This window comes from Pelodiscus sinensis, chromosome 5, assembly GCF_049634645.1.
Source record: "Pelodiscus sinensis isolate JC-2024 chromosome 5, ASM4963464v1, whole genome shotgun sequence".
NCBI lineage: Eukaryota > Metazoa > Chordata > Testudines > Trionychidae > Pelodiscus > Pelodiscus sinensis.
In genome coordinates, this window is record NC_134715.1 from 6,834,858 (window position 1) to 6,855,196 (window position 20,339).

The following is a 20,339-nucleotide window of genomic DNA, read 5'->3' on the forward strand; positions in this document are numbered from 1 at the left end:
CTGCAAAATGCAACCATTAAAATAGTAAGCAAGAAGAGAATTTTTGAATGGTAATGCTACTTGTCAAATTTCAGGTGAACCCCAAAGACTGTAGATTACATGACAAGAAGCACAGTTGTCATTGGTTTTGCTCCCTTTTAGCCATTAAGAATCAGGCTACGGGACACTATATTCTGAATGGGAAACGAGAGGAGGCCAAGTCACGGTCCTTCATCGATCTTGGTGTCGAGTGGGAGTACAACATAGAAGATGACATAGAAACGCTTCATACCGATGGGCCCTTGCATGATGCTGTTGTTGTATTGGTAAGTTATGCTAACAGGTTGGTTTTTTTAACAGGTTGTGGGGCCAAACAGCTTATTTTTATTAGCGGGACAAATCTGTAATCTCTGTGGGAAAACACGCATATAAAGGTTTTTTTGAGAGCGCTGATGAGCTGAAGTCCACTCTAGCAGTAAGAGAGAGAAGTTTTCAGGATAATTTTACTAACATTTACTGTCAGAGGCAGGATGCAGTGTCCACACTATTACATCATAAGCACCAATCTATTCATGCAAGAGTAAAAGCTAACTAAAGGCTTAGTATAGTACCTGCTGATATTAAGAGCCCTTGGATCAGGACCCGATTGGTCAGAACCACGTGTGTGACTAGACACTCCCTCACGCAGAGCAGGAATCATGGCCAGTCTACACAGCTCCATGTAGTTCAGCAGCCAAGAGCTAGGAAGGGTCAGGATTTGGCCTCACATATGAGGCAAAAGACTAATTGATTCAGGATCCAGATCAAAAATTTGAAGCCCACTTCTACTTTTCAGTCCTAGATCCTGCAATCCAGTCAGTCAAAGAACTATTTGAGCCGATCCTGTGGCTTGATTCAATATTTGGTTTCCTCGATGCGGTGCAAAATAAGACTTCAAAACAGATATTAGAACACTGCTTGAAGTTAGTCAGCATGACAGACTAGAAATGCAAAAAGATATGGATGCAGTAGATTTGTGCAGTGAACTGCAGGCTGTTTCACAGCTTCCAAGACATCTTATACCTCAAGATGTACTGCAGTTTATTTCTGAACACAGACTGACAGACAGCTTTCCCCAACATTGTCATTGCTCTTCAAACTGTTTTGACTCTTCCAGCTTTTGTTGCTAGTGAGGAGCATAGATTTTCCAAGTTACAGCTGATAGAGACATATCTTCATTCTTCCATGCAGAAAGAGAGACCTGTTGGACTGGCCACCATCTTGATAGAACATGAAATAGCTTCAAAACTTTGTCTCAAACAATGCATTGCCCAATGTGCGAAAGCAAGAAAACCAAAGTTCTAAATGGTGACACAAATCAACGGGCTACAACTCAAAAAACAGACCTCATTCAGTATCCAGGAATAAAGATTTTCACAGCTTCTCAAATCAGTTCCTGTGGAAGGAAGATAGTTGTGACTTGAAATGTAACTGTTTATAGTGCTGACCAGAAACGTTGTGTACAATTCAAAACGGTTAAAACTTTAAAGCATCAGCTACTGGGTGATTTATCCCATGCCATCTAATTGTGTTAAGGTTAATAACAAGTAGAAAAAAATACTTATTTTTTTCATTATTTACTTGGCATTCAAAATGAACAAAGGTAAAATTTCTTTCTAAGCTCCTCAGTTCTCTCTCTATTTAATCTGAGGAGGACGGGGGTGCCAACAACACTTGGGTCAGCCCTGCTCAGAGGCATATTTTTCTGTATTGATCTTGCTAATTTTTGTACTAAATATGAAGGCAAAGTTCAGTTCGTTTTTCAATTCTTAAGCACTGCCCACATTTCCCGAAGACCCTTTACCCGTCCAGGTATTGATTTGTTAACTGGGAAAAGAATAAATATGCATTCCATTTGTATTGGATCTTTTATAGGTCATTCCTCAGGAGAACGACACAAGATCTAGCTTGACTTACAAATACATCATTCATGAGGACTCAGTACCCACTATCAACAGTAACAACATTCTTCAGGACGAAATAGACACCTTTGAGTGGGCTTTGAAGAGTTGGTCCCAGTGCTCCAAACCTTGTGCTGGAGGTAAAGAGAGATGCAGCAGCTTCTAGTGATTAATGGTAAATTAGGTGGAAGAACAAGGGTAAAAGACCAGGGTCCTGTGAATGCCTTTGAAATCGTGGGGCTACATTTTCAGAAGTGTTTATGCATTTTCGGTGCTTCGGTTTTTTGGTTGTCCAAGTTGTCTGATTTTTGCAAAGTGTTGCCTTTCCATTCTGTGAAGATGTCTAAATTGGACACTTTAGCTGATTGTGGAAACCAGCAGTTGTCACTTTTGGAAATGTAGATCTTTTTCACTGCATGAACGTTATAGCATTTGCCATGTTCCTGACAGTTACAAAGGAAATTACCACAAATGCTATAGTAACTTGAATTACTACAAACAGACTGTGGGTAGGCAGTGTTTCCTAATGGATAAATCCCTGAACTGAGACTCAAGAAACCCAGATGCTGTTCCCAGCTCAGCCACTCACTTACTGTGTGAACTTGGGTGACTCACTTCTCCTTTCTGTGCCTGTTTCCCTTGTGGAGAATATTGCCTGAGTGATCCAGAAAGTCAGGTTTTGATTATTATTACGGTTCTTCGGGCCTTAAAACCTATTTAACAACAACAATAGTGCTATTAAAATCACAGTATTTTATAATATACCGTAGAGTTACTGCAGATACTTCTGAATTTTATATCCCGAGAGCATTTTGTATTTGACATCGTAATGAACCACAATATTTAAATATAGTATAAATGCCTTTTGGATGGATAATCATAAGATAGTCCACAAATGCTGCATTTCAACAAAAGAGTTTAAGAAGGGGCAGGACTTTTTTACTAATTTTCACACAAAGTTACTTTCTGAAATATTTTCAAGGTTTCCAATATACTAAATATGGGTGCCGCAGGAAAAGTGATAACAAAATGGTTCACCGCAATTTCTGCGAAGCCAGCAAGAAACCAAAGCCTATTCGTAGGATGTGCAATCTGCAGGAATGCACACAGCCACTGTAAGTACAGACGAATGAGATGTGTGTCTCAAATGATGGAGTTCGTGCTTGTAAGGAATGGTGGGAGGGAAAAGAAGAGAATAAAGTTCATGGACCTCAAGAAGGCAGATTTCAGCAAACTCAGAAAATCGGTCAGTAAGAACCCATGGGACACAAGTTTAAGGGAAAAGGGTTCAGGAGAGTTGGCAATTGTGTTGAGAATCTCAGACTAAAACAGAGAAAGAACAAATTAGAAATCACTTTGATGGCTTCAGCTCAGCAGGGACTGACAAAACACATGTTAGAACACTTACGGAACTGATCTCTGAGCCACTAACAATCATCTTTGAGAACTCATGTAGGACGGAAGAGATCTCAGACTAGATAAAAGGGAAATATAATACCTATTTGTTAAAAGGGGAATAAGGACAACCCAGGGAATTATAGGCCTGTCTATTTAACTTCAGTATTTGGAAAGATAATCAACTTGCAAGCAAAAAATAAATAAGGCGATAAGTAACCATCAACATGGATTTGTCAAGAGCAATGTCAAACTAATCAAAACTCCTACTTGGAGAGGGGGAGTAGATGTGATATATCTTGACTTTAGAAAACCTTTTGATACTTTCTCTCATGACCTTCTCATGAGCAATCTAGCCTAGGCAGACCTCATTTAATTGTGGGTAAACAAACGAATGGGAAACTACACTCAAACAGTGGTTATCAGTGGTGCACAGTGAAGCTGGAAGAGCATAATGAGTTAGGTTACACAGAGCTCTCCAGTTCTATTCAGTATCCTCAAATGATTTAGATAATGTTTTAGGAGTACACTTACAAAGTTTGAAGATCATACCAAGCTAGGAGAGTTTGCTTTGGAGGATGGGATTAGAATGTAAAATGATTTTGACAGCGGGAGAAGTGGTCTGAAATAAATAGGAAGAAATCCAGTAAGAGTGAATGCAAAGTACTACACGAAGGGTACTTCTAGACTACAGGCTTTTGTCGACAGAAGTTTTGTCGACAGATACTGTCGACAAAGCTTCTGTCGACAAAGAGCATCTAGACTACAGCTAGTTCTGTCGAAAAAGCAAGCCGAAAGTGTAGACGCAAAGGATAGTGTACATGCAATAACGCCTTCTGTTGACAGAACTCTATCGACAAAAGAGGTTATTCCTTGTAGAATGAGGTTTACAGCCGTCAACAAAACTGCCGAGTTCTGTCGACGTTATGTCGACAGAACTTCAGCGGCAGTGTAGACGCAGGTGTAGTTTTGTCGACAAAACCCTGTAGTCTAGACACGCCCTTAGGTAGGAGTAATCAGATGAACAAATACAAAATGGGAAATGACTGTGTAGGAAGAAATACTACAGAAAAATATTGGGGGGAGGGGTTATACTTAAGTCCCTCACAAATACATGGTCGATTTTGCTCAATGTCATAGTCATAAGATTTTTAAAATAGTAAATTTCATTATTTAAATCAGAAATGGTATGGTGGTGTAATTGTAGGGGTCTGGACCCAAAAAGGAGTTGTGTGAGGGTCGCAAGGCTAGTGTGTGTGTGTGTGGGGGGGGGTATTTCTACCTTTACTTCTGTTGGCAACAGCATTCCCTTCAGAGCTGGGCAACTGGAGAGCAGCAGCTGCTGCCCAAGAATTCAAGTCTGAAGACAGAGCTACCACCAGCAGCAGCACAGAAGTCAGGGCAACACGTGTATGGTGTTGCCACCCTTAATTCTGCCCTGCTGCTGGTGGGGTGCTGCCTTCAGAGCTGGGCAATAGGCCCACGTTCCAATCCCCGCTCTCCAGCTGCCCAGCTCTGAAGGCAGCACAGAAGTAAGGCCAGCAATACCGTGACCCTCCTAAAATAACCTTGTGATCCTGCAACTCCCTTTTGGGTCAGGGTCCCCAATTAGAGAAACACTGATCTCCGTGAGATCTGTATAGCACAGAGTAAAAGCACGCAAAGGGCCAGATTTCATGGTCTGTGACATGTTTTTCATGGTTATGAATTTGGTAGGGCCCTAGTTAAACTGGATCATAAACTATATATGGAGTCACCCATGTCAGACCGACACACACACCCCCACCTTTTGGGGATGATTAGCAGGCGTATTTGTTGTAATCAAGACATGTTACTTCCATGGTACTCAGCATTGATTAGGCCTCAGCTGGAGTAGTGTGGCCATTTTTATGGACTACACTTTGGGAAAGTTGAAAACAAATTGGACAAAGTCCAGAGGAGATTCCCCCCCAAAAAAATTAAGGTCTAGAAAATAGACTGATGAGGAAAGATATTTAAAAAATGGCTTTAGTCTGGAGAAGAGAAGAATTGCAGGGTAGGGGAGACTTAGACTTATAAAGAGAAGAGTGATAAATGGTTCTCTGTAACCCCTGAGGTCAGAACAAGAAGTTATTGGTCTTCAATTGCAGCAAGTAAACCATTAGGAAAATTTCCTGTCAGGGTAGGTAAGCACTGAGACACGTTACCTAGGGAGGTTGTGGAATTTTCATCATGGAGGTTTTAGAACAGGTTGGACAGACATCTTTTGGGATGAGCTAGAAGATAATACTTGTTCTGCCTAGTGCAGAGGACTGGACCCATCAAGGTCCCTTCCAGTCCTACAGTTGAGATTCTGTGGGTTGGAGAAAATGGTAGTTAAAAGCCACACCCAGCCTGGCTCAATGCTGATGGTACAGCGTGTTCCCATCTCATGGCAGTTCTGCTGCCTGTTTGAAAAGAACTTGATGATTGTGTCATTTCAGTTCTTAATGGAGAGCTGGCATTAACGGGGCATGCCTGTTAAGACAGAGGCTAAAGGATGAATAGGAACAGAATTGAAAATGTCTTCCGCTGAGAGGTGCTGCCTGGGGGGGGTCAAGATTAAGACATATTAATGGAAAAGCTTTGGGAAGCTTCTTTATTTTTGATGAAATTCCTGCTTTCCCCTCCTGCCCTGCCAGTGAAGAGGGTCAAGACTGCCTGGGGCTAAAATGGGATTTAAATTGTTTTGGTCTGGGTGACCCTCAGTGGATGGATTGCATCCTCTGTGTACAGACAGACGCATGCAATCGCCATGGCTGCCAGTTTTATTTCTTTCATGAGCACTTGGAAAAAATGAAATTAATCTCCACAGCACTCATTTCTCTGTAGCTCAAAGTACAATAATGGGAGTGTGTAACCCGATGGAAAAATCCCATCGAATTTAACAGGAGTGAAACCAATCTAAAATGAAATGCCCAGTAGAAAGCTGCTGTATGTGGAAGAGAATTGTGCTCCTGCAATAGAATTGTAAAGGTTAGTTTTAACAATGCTCTATAAAGAGTCTCATTCTCTATTACACTCAATTGGATTTTTCTGTAAGGGATGCTTAGTATTACAAAGCATGCCCTGGAGTCAAAGTGTAAGTCAAGCAGAGTAGAATTTACAGTAACCAACTAGCTGTTGTTTAGAGGGTGGTAGATAAATAGATTAAATGTGTGATGGCATTTTCATTTTTAATCCACCCAGTTGGATAGCCGATGAATGGGAATACTGCACAAAAACCTGCGGGAGCTCTGGGTACCAGATCCGTACTGTGCGCTGCATTCAACCTCTTCACGATGGCACAAACCGCTCGACTCATATCAAGTACTGTAGCGGGGACCGCCCTGAGAGCCGCAGGCCGTGTAACAGAACACCATGCCCTGCACCGTGGAAAGCCGGGCCCTGGGCTGAGGTGGGCAAGCAGTATTCTACACTGGACCATGTATCTTTGGAGTTGGCAGACCTTTTCTTAGCCGTAACAGCTTTACCTTTGCCAGCGCCACCTGCCCGTAGCCTCAACACTGCCTTTGGATTAAGGGCCTCCTGCTGCAACTTTAGTCAATTTAGGTCTTAAATTAACCGCCGATAGACAGTGACCTGGAAACCCTGGGCCTTGAGGTCTCTGTAACCCTGGAAGGAAAAAGCATGCTAACCGACAAGAAAACAATTACTGTGTCAAATTCTGAAAAGTTACACATGAAGTTTCATGGGAAAAAGTTCAGCAGCTCCTTAGCGCTGCTTCTCAGTTAGCAGAAGTGGTGTTGTTTTTTAAAGTGTTATCTGTAGCAAAGCTTTGAGGTGTTTTTGCAGAGTATTTGGTTTGTTTCGGTGCTTTATAAAGGAACACCTGAGCTGCTTAGCTAAGGGATGAAGCAATAATCTCGATCTGTGACTTTCTGCACTTGTGTCGCAGTGCTAATGTTCTCTCCATATTTTCTAAGGACAGAAGTTAGATGTTTGTGGGCTAGTCGCTTTGAGACTCACACAGGGGGAGGAGTTCCAGTAGTAAGAACAACACTACGGAATGCAGGAGCTCTGGGTTAAAGTCCCTGTTCTGGCACAGATTTCCTTTATGACCTTGGGCAAATCACTTAGCCTCTCTGCTCCCCCTCTGTATAATAGGGCTACCAACACTGTCCTACCGTACAGGGGTGTTGTATGGATAAATTCATTACTGATTGTGAGATGCTCAGAGAAGGACCATAGACACATATAGCAACCTCCAGCTGACTGCTACTCCCCCTGCACTGTATGTTTTGGAGAAACAAGGGCTATTGCGTCTCCTCCCCCACTTCCTGACACACACAGGGAAGAAAGATGTGCGAAATTAAAGTCTGGTACAGGTTCTTTGGTCTTTTGTTTCCCCCTTACAGCAAATTGACTTGCAGTTTGCCTGTGCCCCATACGCTGCTGGGCTTAGGGTAACTCAGTGTCCCATTCTTTAATGCTTAGATATTCAGGTCACACTTGCCCAATCTACAATATATGACAACAAAAAATTAAACATTGCAGGAAAGGAGAAACCCTCCCACTCTTCCTAATTTATGCCCCCAAGGCAATCTACAAAACCTCCTATCAAAGGAGAGAATTTACAGCATACGGCTAAGGTCAGCCCGCTCAGGCTATGCAGCCTGTAACACCATACTTGTACAATATCGCCCATTTCGGGAGGCATGGCTACTATAGTAAAATTCATGTATCTGTTCTGCAGTGCTCTGTGACCTGTGGGGAAGGAACCGAGTCCAGGCAGGTCACGTGCCGTGCTGGTGACCACTGTGATGGAGAAAAACCTGAATCTGTGAGAGTGTGTAAGCTTGCTCCCTGTAATGGTAAGTAAATTTCCTGAATAATGATGGCACTGGAAATGGGAGCAACAGTTCCTCTTTCAGGGTATGATGCCTAGCGTCAAAGCCAAATAAATCTGAAGTTAGTCTTCATTTTTCTGTCCCAAGGCAACCTAACTTCTTTCCCAAGAGAAAATGTTGGGTAAGCCTAGAATGACTGAGATTCAACAAGGTAATGAAAATCAAGACCAATTCCTGTTGACAGGGGGACAGAAATCATAATAAGAGTATGAGATTTGATCCTGGAATTTACTGCTAACACAAAAACAAGAAAATTATGATCTTTGACATTCTACAAAGGGGAGGGCCTAAGTATAAATTACATATCGCCAAAAAAAAAAAAGAAGTCAGACATTATATATGTGTATTTACATATTTATGTAAAATTAACAAGTTCATTCTACTCCCACCACACTCAGTGCTTCAAGCAAATAACTTATTTCCCCTAGGTTTAGCTGTGGCCAAGTCACGAGCAATGGATGTTCTGCTCTCTCTCTTAGGCCTCCTTTCTCCCAGTAGCAATGTGCTCATTGGTGAGGCTGAAACATTCCCCATCCTACTCCCCTTTCAACTTTGTGCTTCTCTCAGCTCTCCATGTGGCCCACCACACAAAGCCACATTCGGCTGCAGGTGTTTTCTCCCAAGCTATGGACTCTACAACACATGCCAGCTTTTATTATGTAAAAGAAAACCAACTGGATGTAAAATCTATCGAAATAGAGGAAGTGGTAGTGGGTGGCATTGTATTTTAGGCTGCCCTGCTCTGAAAGCGGACTACCACTGTTGTACTCATTGAGAACAGTGAATTACTGTTTTCATATTGAACCCAAGTATTAGTGAGATGATGCCCAATTTGTATAGTTAATCTCCCGTGATTAACCTTCGGCCATTCTGTCACCAAACTCTTCCACACTTAGAATCCTAGGACTAGAAATGACCTTGAGAGGTTGTCTAATCCGGTCCCCTGCCCTCTAGGAATATTCTAGATTGTGTGTTCAGTAGCTCTGACCTGACACGAACTCTGTGTGCAGTACACGAGCTACGGTTTCGATTGTTTTATACTTTTGTTTTATACTTTCGGTAAGAAAACAGGGAACAGCTATAGCTGGTTAGCCAGGTCATTATTTTTAGCATTTTTGTACCACATTAGCTCTTCAAAGTCGGTGTACAAACATTAAACAAACTTAATTTGAAGCTTTTCACCTTTTGAACAAGGAAGAGTTGACAGCATAGGCCTATTCCCTGTTGTGTTCTCTGCCTCCCTGAACAAAGACTTCACTGAAAATCAGCATCTTAGAAGGGCCCTTAATGACCTTTCAAAAGAACAGCCCAACTGAGGCTGCTGTTGTGACACCTCTCTTGTCTGTTTATTATGCTGGTGTAGAATGAAGGATCAAGTAGACTGCAGATCTCGCTTGTTTTTCCTTAAAAGGCTCCGTGTTTAGCGGGGCAGGGGATGGAGTCTGTTTGCCCAGACCCTGGCTTGAAGGCACTAAGACTACAAAGGTGTAACTATCAACAGGAATTGGCGTTTGTTCTAATTTCCTTCTTGGATCATATTCTTTCCAGGCTTGCCCAACATTTTGACTTGGGAAAGATGTTATGTTGAGTTAGGACAGAAAAACGAAGACAAACTTCAGGTTTATTTAGCTTTAAGTTTTTGCTAAACTTACTCTAGTGCTCTTGTAACCACTTAAAAGTACAAAGCAAGATGTGGTGGCCTGTGGAACTAGGCTGAGCATCTCAGTGCAGAAGTTACCCTCGCTGGAAGGGACTGTACAAGTTAAGTATTGGGGGCCAGGCTGGGATTCTGGTTTTTCCTAATATGTGGGAATTGGTTCCTTGTAGAGGAACAGTCGTTTTGGCTGGAGAGTGTGTGCAGGTTCGGTGAAAGCTTCACGCCCTACTGCTTTGGTAATACTGCCTCTTCGCCCTGCCTTCATCACTAGGCACCAGGAGGCAGTATCCTGCCAGCATCAGCTGAGGGGGACAGTGGCACAGCTGACTTTCTAAACCACCAGGAGCTTCTTTGTCTTTCCTGCTGGCAGGAGCACTCTGGCCTCCAGCAGGGCTAGGATGACCAAGCTCACTCCCTCACCAGCCCCAGGCCTGCCTAACCAGGAGAGCTTACACAAGAGGAGGGCCTAAGGCTACAGCTTTGTTAGCTTAAGGGTTCATGGGGCCCTGGTACAGTGCTTCAATTTTAGCTTTAACCACTCTGTTTCTGCGCTCTTGTGCATGTTGCCTTTTGAGCGATGAGGCAGTAGAAGTAGATGCTAATAATTTTGTGCATATCGAGCTTAGACAGTTTGACGATGCTACAGTTTTATAAGGACACAACTTTTGAACGGTCGCATGCAACAAAATAGATCCTGTGCTTTAAACTGGAATTTTCTCCCATTTCAATCATGTACCTAATGTACATAAACTGAGCACTGTCTAAAGGCCATGTTTAGGCTTCTCGAAGTTTGCTCCTTGTAGAAACTGAGGCCACTCATCTCCAGTTAACTTCAGAGGCAGGTACAGGGGTTCAGTACCTCTGAAAAATCAGGCTTCTCTCTGCAGGTGCCCAAATACTGAGTTTGAAATGACCCAAGGTCTGTTTACAGAATCTTTAGCCCTGCAAGTAATGCAGAACGAATCCTGCTTTAACCACTAGGGGACGGCAGAGCTTTAGCTACGCTGCAGAACAGCGGCTGGAAAATTTGAACTTCCTAGCCCTGTGTTTCAAATACAACCAGCAGTGTAACCAATAGCAGAAGAATGAGGATCAGAGAGTGGGGCCGTGATTACTAGAGCAAAAACTTTCAAAGGGTCAAAATGGGATTATGTGCTCAGTTTCCATTAATTTTCATTCAACTGTTACAGTAGATAGTTCTCATGTCTCTGGGTCAAATATTCAAATAAAGCTCTGCTTTTCACTATGGCTCTAAATACGGTTTGCAAATCACTATATAGCTATGTTTCTGTGCACTATGGTTATTTTATTATAGGATGGCTATATAAACTCTTTACTCAGTCTGCTGTGTAATTAATTTGTTTCAATTTTCTAGTCAATTGCTGTTCATTTAATTATGGTTTGCAAGAGTTTGAGCTTCCTAAAACGCTATGCCAGTTTGATATTTACAGAATATCAGCTCAATCCATCATGATTAAAATGGGAACATTTTACCAGCGTTAAACTCTTGCCACGCAGTTTCAGATGATACAAGAATTTTGGATGCACCATAGAAAACTTACCATTCTGTTCCCACATCTCAGTGCCATCTCCCTTCCCATATTTCATAATCTGCCATCCACTCTCTCCTTCCATGATCTTTAAATACCCTGTGGTATATTTCTACGTTTAGTTAGTGTCCTGTGAGCACATGGTTTGCAAGTACTATACAAAACTTAGAATATTATAGATTACTTACTATGACACTGATGATGCCTTTTCACTGATCTGTAGACTTCCTAAAGTTGTCTTTGGTAATTGTTAGGTGCTGCTAAAAATATCTCCATGGAGCTATAAAGCTTCCTTATTTAAAGAGCCAGTTGCTTTCTCACTTATTCCTCCCCTAGTGACCATGAAACAAATAAAATGTGAAAAGGAGAATTTTTACCGTGAAAACCAGCAGAAGGATACAACAACCTATATACTGAATAAGAAATGGTTATCTAGTTGGTGCAGAATTAATCTAAACAATAAAATAAAGGGACTACGTGAGTACACAGCTCAAAGACTGTATTTGTTTTACTGGAAGTAGATAAGTACAAAATCAAATCTTTGCACTATACAATTGATTTGATAAATCCAAGCCTGTAAAGCTCTACTTCAGTGAAATCAGCTGTCAGAAAATTGGAACAAATCAAGTGTGTTATCTACAGGTAAAACCAAACTAAGTGCTTATTACTTTGACACATTTGGTAACTTCTTTCAGTGGTGTCTTTGAAATTGCACTGAAGTAGATGCAAGTAAATGCACAAGTTAAGGTATTTCACATAAAAGTTGCTACATTTTCCAAAACATACTTTTTAAAGAACACAGAAGCACTGGCTGTTAAGTTATGATTGATGTGTGTGCGCTACACTAGTGTTCATGCAAAGATTTGAGTTTTGACATTAGTGTTCTAGTTTCAATTCTGAAAAAGGTCCTTTAGTTTCCTATGTGGAAGTCCTCCTCAAGAGACTTAGAGGCATGATGCTTCATAGACAGGGTTCTGTTCACTGCTAGAGTTGCAGATTTAGCAGTAGGTTTGCCTAGAAGCAAGCAAGTTTTTGTCAAGGAAGGATGTCAGATTGGGCCTACAGAATAATGAAAATGCTAATAGACACAATTTGTCAATGACATGAATTTATATTTTTTTAAAATAAATGATGGGCTGTTTTAATCCTCTCTTGTTTTAAGTGGGTGTGCTGGAGAATCAGTGGAACAAAACAAACGGCTGTAAATTAGGGTGTACTGGAGTCAGGGGAAATAAATGAGCTATTGTAAAATATGCAGACCTATTCCAGAGTTGGTGGAACCAATGCTAATTTACAAGCCAGCTGTTGTCAGCCTGGTAGAAAGGCTGAAATTTCACATCACACTTATATATGCAAGCCACATATCAATACATAGGACATTCTGAACTAATATATATAAATTCAATACAGTAGAACTTACCAACATGTTCATCGAATATGGCGTACTGTTTATTTCCAATTTCTAGGCCAAATTCTGCCCTGCGTTCTGTCTCCTATGTTCACAGACTTGCTAGAGGCATAAGCCAAGGAAAAATTGTGTTCCTGACCTGAGATGGGACAGAAATGTTAAGCGGTTAATCAATATTCACATTTCAGCTCAGTGTAACACAATTACTGAGCTGCTTGTAGCATGCCATGGTTGATTATGCCAGACTGCAGCATTTAGTGCCCCTCAGGATTAATCACAGATCTGCAAACACTGAAGAACATGTTTAGCTTTCTTTGAGAGGTTAGTCTGTATCTGCAAAAACAGCGAGGAGTCCTATGGCACCTTAGGGCACCTCTACACTGCACTGCTATTTCGAAATAAGCTATTTCGGAATAGCTCTTCTGAAATAGCTTATTTCTAAATAGCATGTCTGCACTACAGGGAAGCCTCAAAGTTAGTCGGAGGCAGGCTTCCCTTACGTAGACGTGCTATCTCGATTGAGAGCCCCAAGAGGCACTGGGGAGGAATCACTTAGAAAGCCCCTTGACCAGGGCCAATTTTGAAATAGCAGCAGTGGAACGCCTACACGCGTCTTGTTTTGAAATAGCTATTTCAGAATAGGCGTTATTCCTCGTGGACTGAGGTTTACAGATTTCAGAATGAGCCGTCAGTGATTTCAAAATAATGGAATGGCTGTGTACACGCTCGCACTGTTATTTTGAAATAACAGTGCAGTGTGGATGCACCCCTTAGAGAAACATTTATTTAGGCATCAGCTTTACCCACAAAAGCTTATGCCCTTGTAAATCTTTGTCTGTAAGGTGCCACAGGGCTCCTCACTCTTTTACCTTTCTGTGAATCGAGTTGAACGATTCACACTCTGAAAGTAAAGAGCACATGCACATTTTCGGTTTGAAATGGGAGTTCATTGTTGTTTTGGCTGCTTGTGAGTGTACTTTCTATCAGTCATGCTGATTTTGTCCAGCATGGCTACAGCTCCTGCACTTTTGCCTAAATAATCCAGTTCTGTAGCTAAGTGCTCTCATGCATGCTCCAGCGACAACTGGCACCTGATCTGAGCCCTCCCAATAGATCATCCTCAAAAGAACATACATTCCATCCTAGGAAATGTAAGGCCGGCCTGTCACAAAACATACACTTGGATTATCAGTTATGTATCACTCAAGACCTCCAAAAGGTTGTTCAAATAATTGTTAAGAGTCTTATGTTTAAAAAAAAAAAAAAAAAAACCACCCATGAGAAGAATTTTTCAGAGATACTATCTCGAATTTCCTTCCCTTCAAGGGAAGGTCCGTTCTGGGCCTCGGTCTTGTTGACTGAGGGCAAAACTGGAAGGGATTATCTTGGGTCTGATTGGGACAATGCATAGGACTGCATCTGCCACAGCATGGAAAAGCTGCCAAATTATGCACCAGCATATTCTTCATGAACTCTCTCTGGTCTTCCCCCTCCACAGCTCATGCTTTCCTACAGGCAGAAAGATCTGTTTCCTGTGCAAGGGCACCAGCTCTTTCAAAGGTGTCCAGTCATTTTGTGCACCTCAGTTTGTGAGTGTCCAACAGGTCCCATTCCAGCGTCTCAGGCTGGGCACCCCATCATCAATCCCTTCTCCAAATGTAGGCTTTGGCCTCTGAACGTCTTAAACGCCGTCCAGTGTGCGTTCCCCGGTTTACACTCACCGCTGTGCTTGTTTTGCAGATGAGCCCTGCCTAGGAGACAAGTCAATCTTCTGTCAGATGGAGGTGCTGGCTCGCTATTGCTCCATCCCCGGCTACAACAAGCTGTGCTGTGAATCTTGTAGCAAGCGCAGCAGCACTCTCCCGCCTCCTTACCTTTCTGAAGCTGCTGAAACCAAAGAGGAAGTGGCCTGGCCGATGCCGACATCTTTAGTACCTCAGCACGCGGAGGTCGCTGAGGAGAGCAGAAGTTCTGTAGGCAGGAGGCCTCTGACAGAAGAGGACGTGGATGTACTTGTTTCTACATCAACGAGCAAGTCCAAAGGTGCCGAGTTACCCCAGAAGAGAGTTTACCGAGCAGGAAGTCAGACTTCTAGGCTGGTCACGATGCCCTATCAGTCAGCTGCTAAGACTGGTGTTCTCAATCCCCGTAACGCATCCGTTTTGGCAGCCATTGTTCCCTTGGCAGCAGTTAACAACACTTCTGCAGGTGCTCTGTCTCCGGTGAGAACCTCAAGGAAAAATGAGAAGCATGTTGAAAAGAGACGTGCTTTGAGACGTCCCCCAGTAGAGAGATGAAAGCAAATGAGAAGAGGAGGATAGTAACCGAAATCTTTTGTTCAGGACACCCTGGTGCGTGCTGCCCTCCAAAAGCACGACCCTCTATGGATCATCAGCTCATTACAGTTGTAAATAAAAAACAGTAAGTGCTGGTTCACTTTCTAGATGCTGCCATCCTCCTGCACTTCATTATCTGGTTAGCTTGAATGCATGGGAGAAAAAGCACCAAAGAATATTCTCATCAATGAAAGAAAGTTGCTAAGTGTGGTGGTCGTTCTGTAGTATAAGAAAAGTGGCCAGAGTCTATTTTGCACATCAGGTAATTGTTTTTATTTTTTTAAAAATCACATGTGGGGGGGGGGGGACACCACCACCACCACAGGTACCAAAAGTTTACACTTCTACAAAACATTTTTGCAGTGGAACAACAGAATCCATAAGACTTGTATTGCTAATTTATCTATATAAACCAATATTGTATGAGCAAATTTCAGCTGTTGTGTATATATACTGTATATTGCAGAAAATCAGTATTATTTTTAAGAGTGTTGTGCTGTCAAGCAATTGTTTACTTATGTTACATTTCTGGACATGTAATAGGTGCCTGCCGTTGAGTACTGCCTTCCTGACATTCCAGGAATTGATTTTCAAAGCAGCATTTTAATAAAAAAGAGGAGCTCCATTTTAATATGCATTACAGCTACTGACCTTAGGAAGGGTTGTTTTTAATATCAACAATGTGATGTCTTTTTGGGGTGCGGGGGGACTGCTATCTTACTGGTCCAACCCAGCTTGTCACCTACCACTTAACATCGATTTTACTAGCGCACGTGATCAGTTTCTTCCATTTGTGATTAAAATTGTTATGCTGCTGAACAGGCTTTTTAACACCCCTAGCCTATACGTAGCTGGCATTGCTTAGGTCTAGAACTAGCAGTGCCTTCTCTGAATTCTCCTTTTGCCTAAGAGGAACAGACTCGTGAGAAAAGTAATTGTGCATATGTTATAAGTACTGTATTGTTCACAAGACAAATGTGAGTTGTGTTTTCTGGAGGAGCTGTTGGTTTCTGAAGCTGAAAGCGCATCACAGAGCTAGACTAGGCACTAACAAGAAGTAGCTGTAGCAAGACTTAAAATGGATGTTTTCCCTGTTTAAATCATTGATTTTAAAGGTGAGAGATATTTATTTTTCAGCATGTTTCACCTCAATCTCCACAACCACAATGCATCTGACTGCAATAATTTGCTAGTAATTTATGTCAATAACCATCTCTCTCCGTTCATCCAGTAATGCTCTCTCCTGTGTGTTGCTGTAAAGTACTTGTATATAGGATTGAGAACTAAAGATATTTATTAAAGTTGAACTCTTAATCGTATTTTATGTACTAAATATTTACACTAATAGCAGTGACATTTTTGCCAAGATAAAAAATTGGGAGATGTAATTAGACACATGTACATGCTATGGTTATATGCATAGAACAGAAATTTAAAGTAACTAAACTACTGTAGATGAATTGATTTAATTTTTCTAAAAAAGCCTTATGACCATGTTTTCTTCTATTCCAAGCATCTTTAGGTTATTAAATAGTTTACTGAAGTTTGAGGTGCAATTTTTGTTTTTCTGCACGCACACGCGCACACACACAATGATTTGTCCTGTCTGAGCAAACTGTTTAATAAAACAGTGCATTTGTAGCACTAAAATCCCTATGAAATATATTAGGACACCATGGATCACATTTTGGAAATGGATGAAGAAATGTGTATAGTAACTTGGCATGATTGTTGAGATGATGATGATAGAATGCAAGTCAGGAGACCTTAATGAAAACTAGAATATCAGCAAATTAACCCTCACAAGAAGGTCTGTCTTACATTATGATGTTTGTAGTCTAATCCACGGAAGTATTGATTCGATGCCTCTGAAGAATTGCTGCTACTTCTATGCAAGGCTTTTGAAGGGCTAAAGAAATTATCGTTATGTAGATTGCGTACAGACAATCCCTGAGCCTCAAACAGACCAATAGGATATGTATTCGCTTCCTTGGAATGCCCCCCAACTCAAATTCTCTCTCTTCCACCCCCAATCTTTCACATATATGCAATATGGATGTAGATATTCCTTGTACCTTTTTGCTTTCTTTTCTACCAAGCTAATTTCTCCTTCATTAAAGTGTACACTACTGATACTGTTTGTTGTATTGGGGAGCACGTAGCAATAAAAACTTTAACATAACATGCCACTCAGTACTGTGGTTTGGTTTTTGGCTTACACTTCCTCTGATAGGTCAGCTATCAGAAATTGCAGTTTTATTTTTTGCAAATGCTCTTGTGGTAAGAGAGCTTGGGGAACTGCACAGAAGAAGTTCCCAAGTGACTCTTCCTGGGTTTAAAAACAACTGATTTTTACTTTTCCATCCTTGGGTAGGTTGAATTTTATGTGCAGCACCGATATTGAGGCCAAGTATCAGAGGGGTAGCCGTGTTAGTCTGAATCTGCAAGAACAACAAGAAGTCCTGTGGCACCTTATAGACTAACAGATTTATTGGAGCATACGCTTTCGTGGGCAAAGACCCACTTCATCAGATGCATGTCAGACATGCATCTGGCGAAATGACATACATCTGACAAAGTGGGTCTTTGCCCATGAAAGCGTATGATCCAATAAATCTGTTAGTCTATAAGGTACCACAGGACTTCTCGTTGATATTGAGGCCACGTGTGGACGTACACCACCAGTACAAACAAAAAACCTAGATAAATCTGTATTTTAAACTGTTCATTGGGATGGAAGACAAAAAAAATATTAAAAAATAAGGGATACCTAAGCAATGCTTAAGATGTTTAATATCAAATACAAAGAAAATTAACAACACTCTTGGATTGCATGTATTTTATCATCCTAATAATTCAAGCTAGTAAACACACCAAAAGGAGGCCCAACTGAAAACAGATATATAAATAAATCAAAACATGGCCATTTAGTAAAAGCAGAAAAAATATGCACCAGAGCCCCAATTTAACTGCCTACTCCCATAGACCACTAAATTTCAGAATCTCTACTAAAGCTGCTTTCAGACAACAAAGCACATGCCAAAACATTAGCGTGCTACCGACTCTTGTGTTTTCCAAACTATCCCTCTTGAACACAAAATTATCCACACATAGCTCAGCTGTAAGCTGCCAAACAAATCTAAGCTAGAGATAGTTGTGCTCTCTCTGCAAATACTAATGCAATATTTACTGACGCTGGAATGAAGAGTAAAAGGCATTCACTCAGACTTATATAGTTTCTCTTGGGTGTCAACTCTTCATTTCATTAATAGTGCACAAACAGAACAGTAAAATAAGTAATAAAGTAACAGACAGCAAACAAACAGTCACAAACAGCCACTGAAATAGTAAAGGGAATAAAACATCAGGTGGTTGGTTATGAGTATTTTAAATGAAGGTTTAGGTTCATGCTATGCAAGTGAAACAGAGACCTATAAAACAGAAAAAAGTTCTAGTTTGAAAACTTTCACATTGTATGCGTCACCATCGCAAATAGTAGAAGCCCCAGAGCATTTTAACACGTGGCTTCAGAGCTTGGAGACAGATCCATTCTTCAAAGACCTTGCAAATAAAGTCCTACAAAACATCTCGCATCGCACTTAGTAAGTACTCCCATTGACTCATAAGATCTAGAACTATATCAGAGCACCAAGATCTGGCCTTAATGCCAATAACCCTTCCTAAACAAATTCTAAAACTTAATGGAAATCACTTGTCTAGAATCCAACTCTAAATGGAAGGCCAAACAGGACCCATGATAAAGGTCTTCCAGTTTTAATAATTTACTATGTATTGATTAGTAACACAAAGTGTTAACTCGGATCTTAAAGATATTTACAACACTCCAAAATTCTATTAAAAAGAATTTCAGACCTTAAGCCATTAACACCTATATAAAACTTTTGTTTGAAATGTAATCATGCAAATGTCATGACCTAGGTCTGTCCACTGCCTGAATCCTTATCTACAAAAGCAGCCTACATGCTTCACAATAGAAAAAACACCAATACAAGTGAAGTCAGATCCTGCATTAAAATCTGCTAATGCAGACTCTCAGCCCTTTTTACGTCTCTGATCTAGATCTGTCTCCCTCCAAAAAATTACATTTTAGCCCAGGTTTTCCAACATCTCTGTGCAGATGGCCATCTGTTAAACACAACAGAGCTAAAAACAAGCTCTTTATCTGTCTCTCCTGATACTAGGTGGAAAATATTTTGGTCCTGAACTATAGAAGACTCACCGTTTTGTGTTTGCTCTACAAGTCTAACTGGAAAACAGCAGAGTGCTACATTATTCTTTGCCTTAGTCATAGCTTCCCTGACATATTTCAGATCTTGTAATTATCAGCTGGTAATTAATACCAACTCTTCTTCATTCCAGCCTTAACAAGAAAAGGGAAGACACTTGGACTAAGCTCCCTCTGAGGCATTAGTGAGACAATGGAGTTTCCATAGCAGCATCCCACCACCCATGTGCCTCCCATAGCCTGGCATAACCCTCCTGAAACTTTGGTATCCCTCGTGTAGCCTGCTTCCCCTCCCAGCCCAGGAGAGTCCCCTCTGTCCACAGCCCAGGTAGGACTGCTGTACTCAAACAGAGAGGCTCTGACTCTTGCTGCAGCCCCGATGGGAGAGAGTCAGGACACCCCAAACTGACCTCCACTTCTCTGCACAGGCCCCAGAACTTCCCCACCCCCATGTAGTCTGCTTCCACTGGGGTAGAATCCTGCCTCTCAGAGTTGCAGGCACGAGCAGTTGCAGCCCAGGTGAGAGGCAGGACAGGAGGACACACCAAAAACTCGCCACCTCCCCAACACATTTCCTAACTAAAAAGCAAGGCCTTGGTTTGGTTGTGCCAGAATAACAGGATGTGCCTGGAAGTGGATTGTTTCACATCAAAACAGAAAGGGAGGGATCTGGTAGAAGGGAGTTACACTGCAGAATGACCACAGGGAGGCAGCAAGGGACCAGTGGCAGGGAGCAAGACAGCTATAATCACATTGGGGACAGGGTAGAGAAAGGGACAGCTATCTACTATATTTCAGAGAGTTTGTGTGTCTGCTACCCCCTCCTTCAGGTGGGGGACATGCACCCCTCCCCTGGCTGTGCTCACTGCAGCGACCATGGAGAGGCACTTCTCACCTGGTTCCAAGCTGCTGTGGTGAAAGGACTGGAGTAATCCTTTCTCCCCATGGCAGCCTGCACCT

The 20,339-nt window shown here is 41.7% G+C and overlaps 1 protein-coding gene and 1 long non-coding RNA gene across 6 annotated transcripts in view; one reads left to right on the plus strand and one right to left on the minus strand.

Annotated features, from left to right (window-relative positions):
• ADAMTS3 (ADAM metallopeptidase with thrombospondin type 1 motif 3) overlaps positions 1-17,315 on the plus strand; it is a 187,276-nt gene extending 169,961 nt beyond the window's left edge. For 2 of the 5 annotated variants that reach the window (XM_075929390.1, XM_075929392.1), the window contains 7 exons: positions 142-305; positions 1,894-2,059; positions 2,902-3,034; positions 6,522-6,729; positions 8,029-8,146; positions 11,726-11,866; positions 14,538-15,428. In XM_075929390.1, the coding sequence (XP_075785505.1) occupies positions 142-305; positions 1,894-2,059; positions 2,902-3,034; positions 6,522-6,729; positions 8,029-8,146; positions 11,726-11,866; positions 14,538-15,094 (1,487 nt within the window). In that variant the 3' untranslated portion in view covers positions 15,095-15,428. Of the gene's footprint in view, positions 1-141; positions 306-1,893; positions 2,060-2,901; positions 3,035-6,521; positions 6,730-8,028; positions 8,147-11,725; positions 11,867-14,537 lie in introns of all 5 variants that reach the window. The other 3 variants (XM_075929394.1, XM_075929393.1, XM_075929391.1) reach the window with 3 other exon arrangements.
• LOC142829518 (uncharacterized) lies at positions 6,810-12,938 on the minus strand. The gene is made up of 3 exons (XR_012903955.1): positions 12,810-12,938; positions 11,578-11,721; positions 6,810-6,947 (listed from the first exon to the last, which is right to left on the minus strand). It is a non-coding gene; the product is annotated as an uncharacterized LOC142829518 (long non-coding RNA).
• Positions 17,316-20,339: the final 3,024 nt, after the last annotated feature.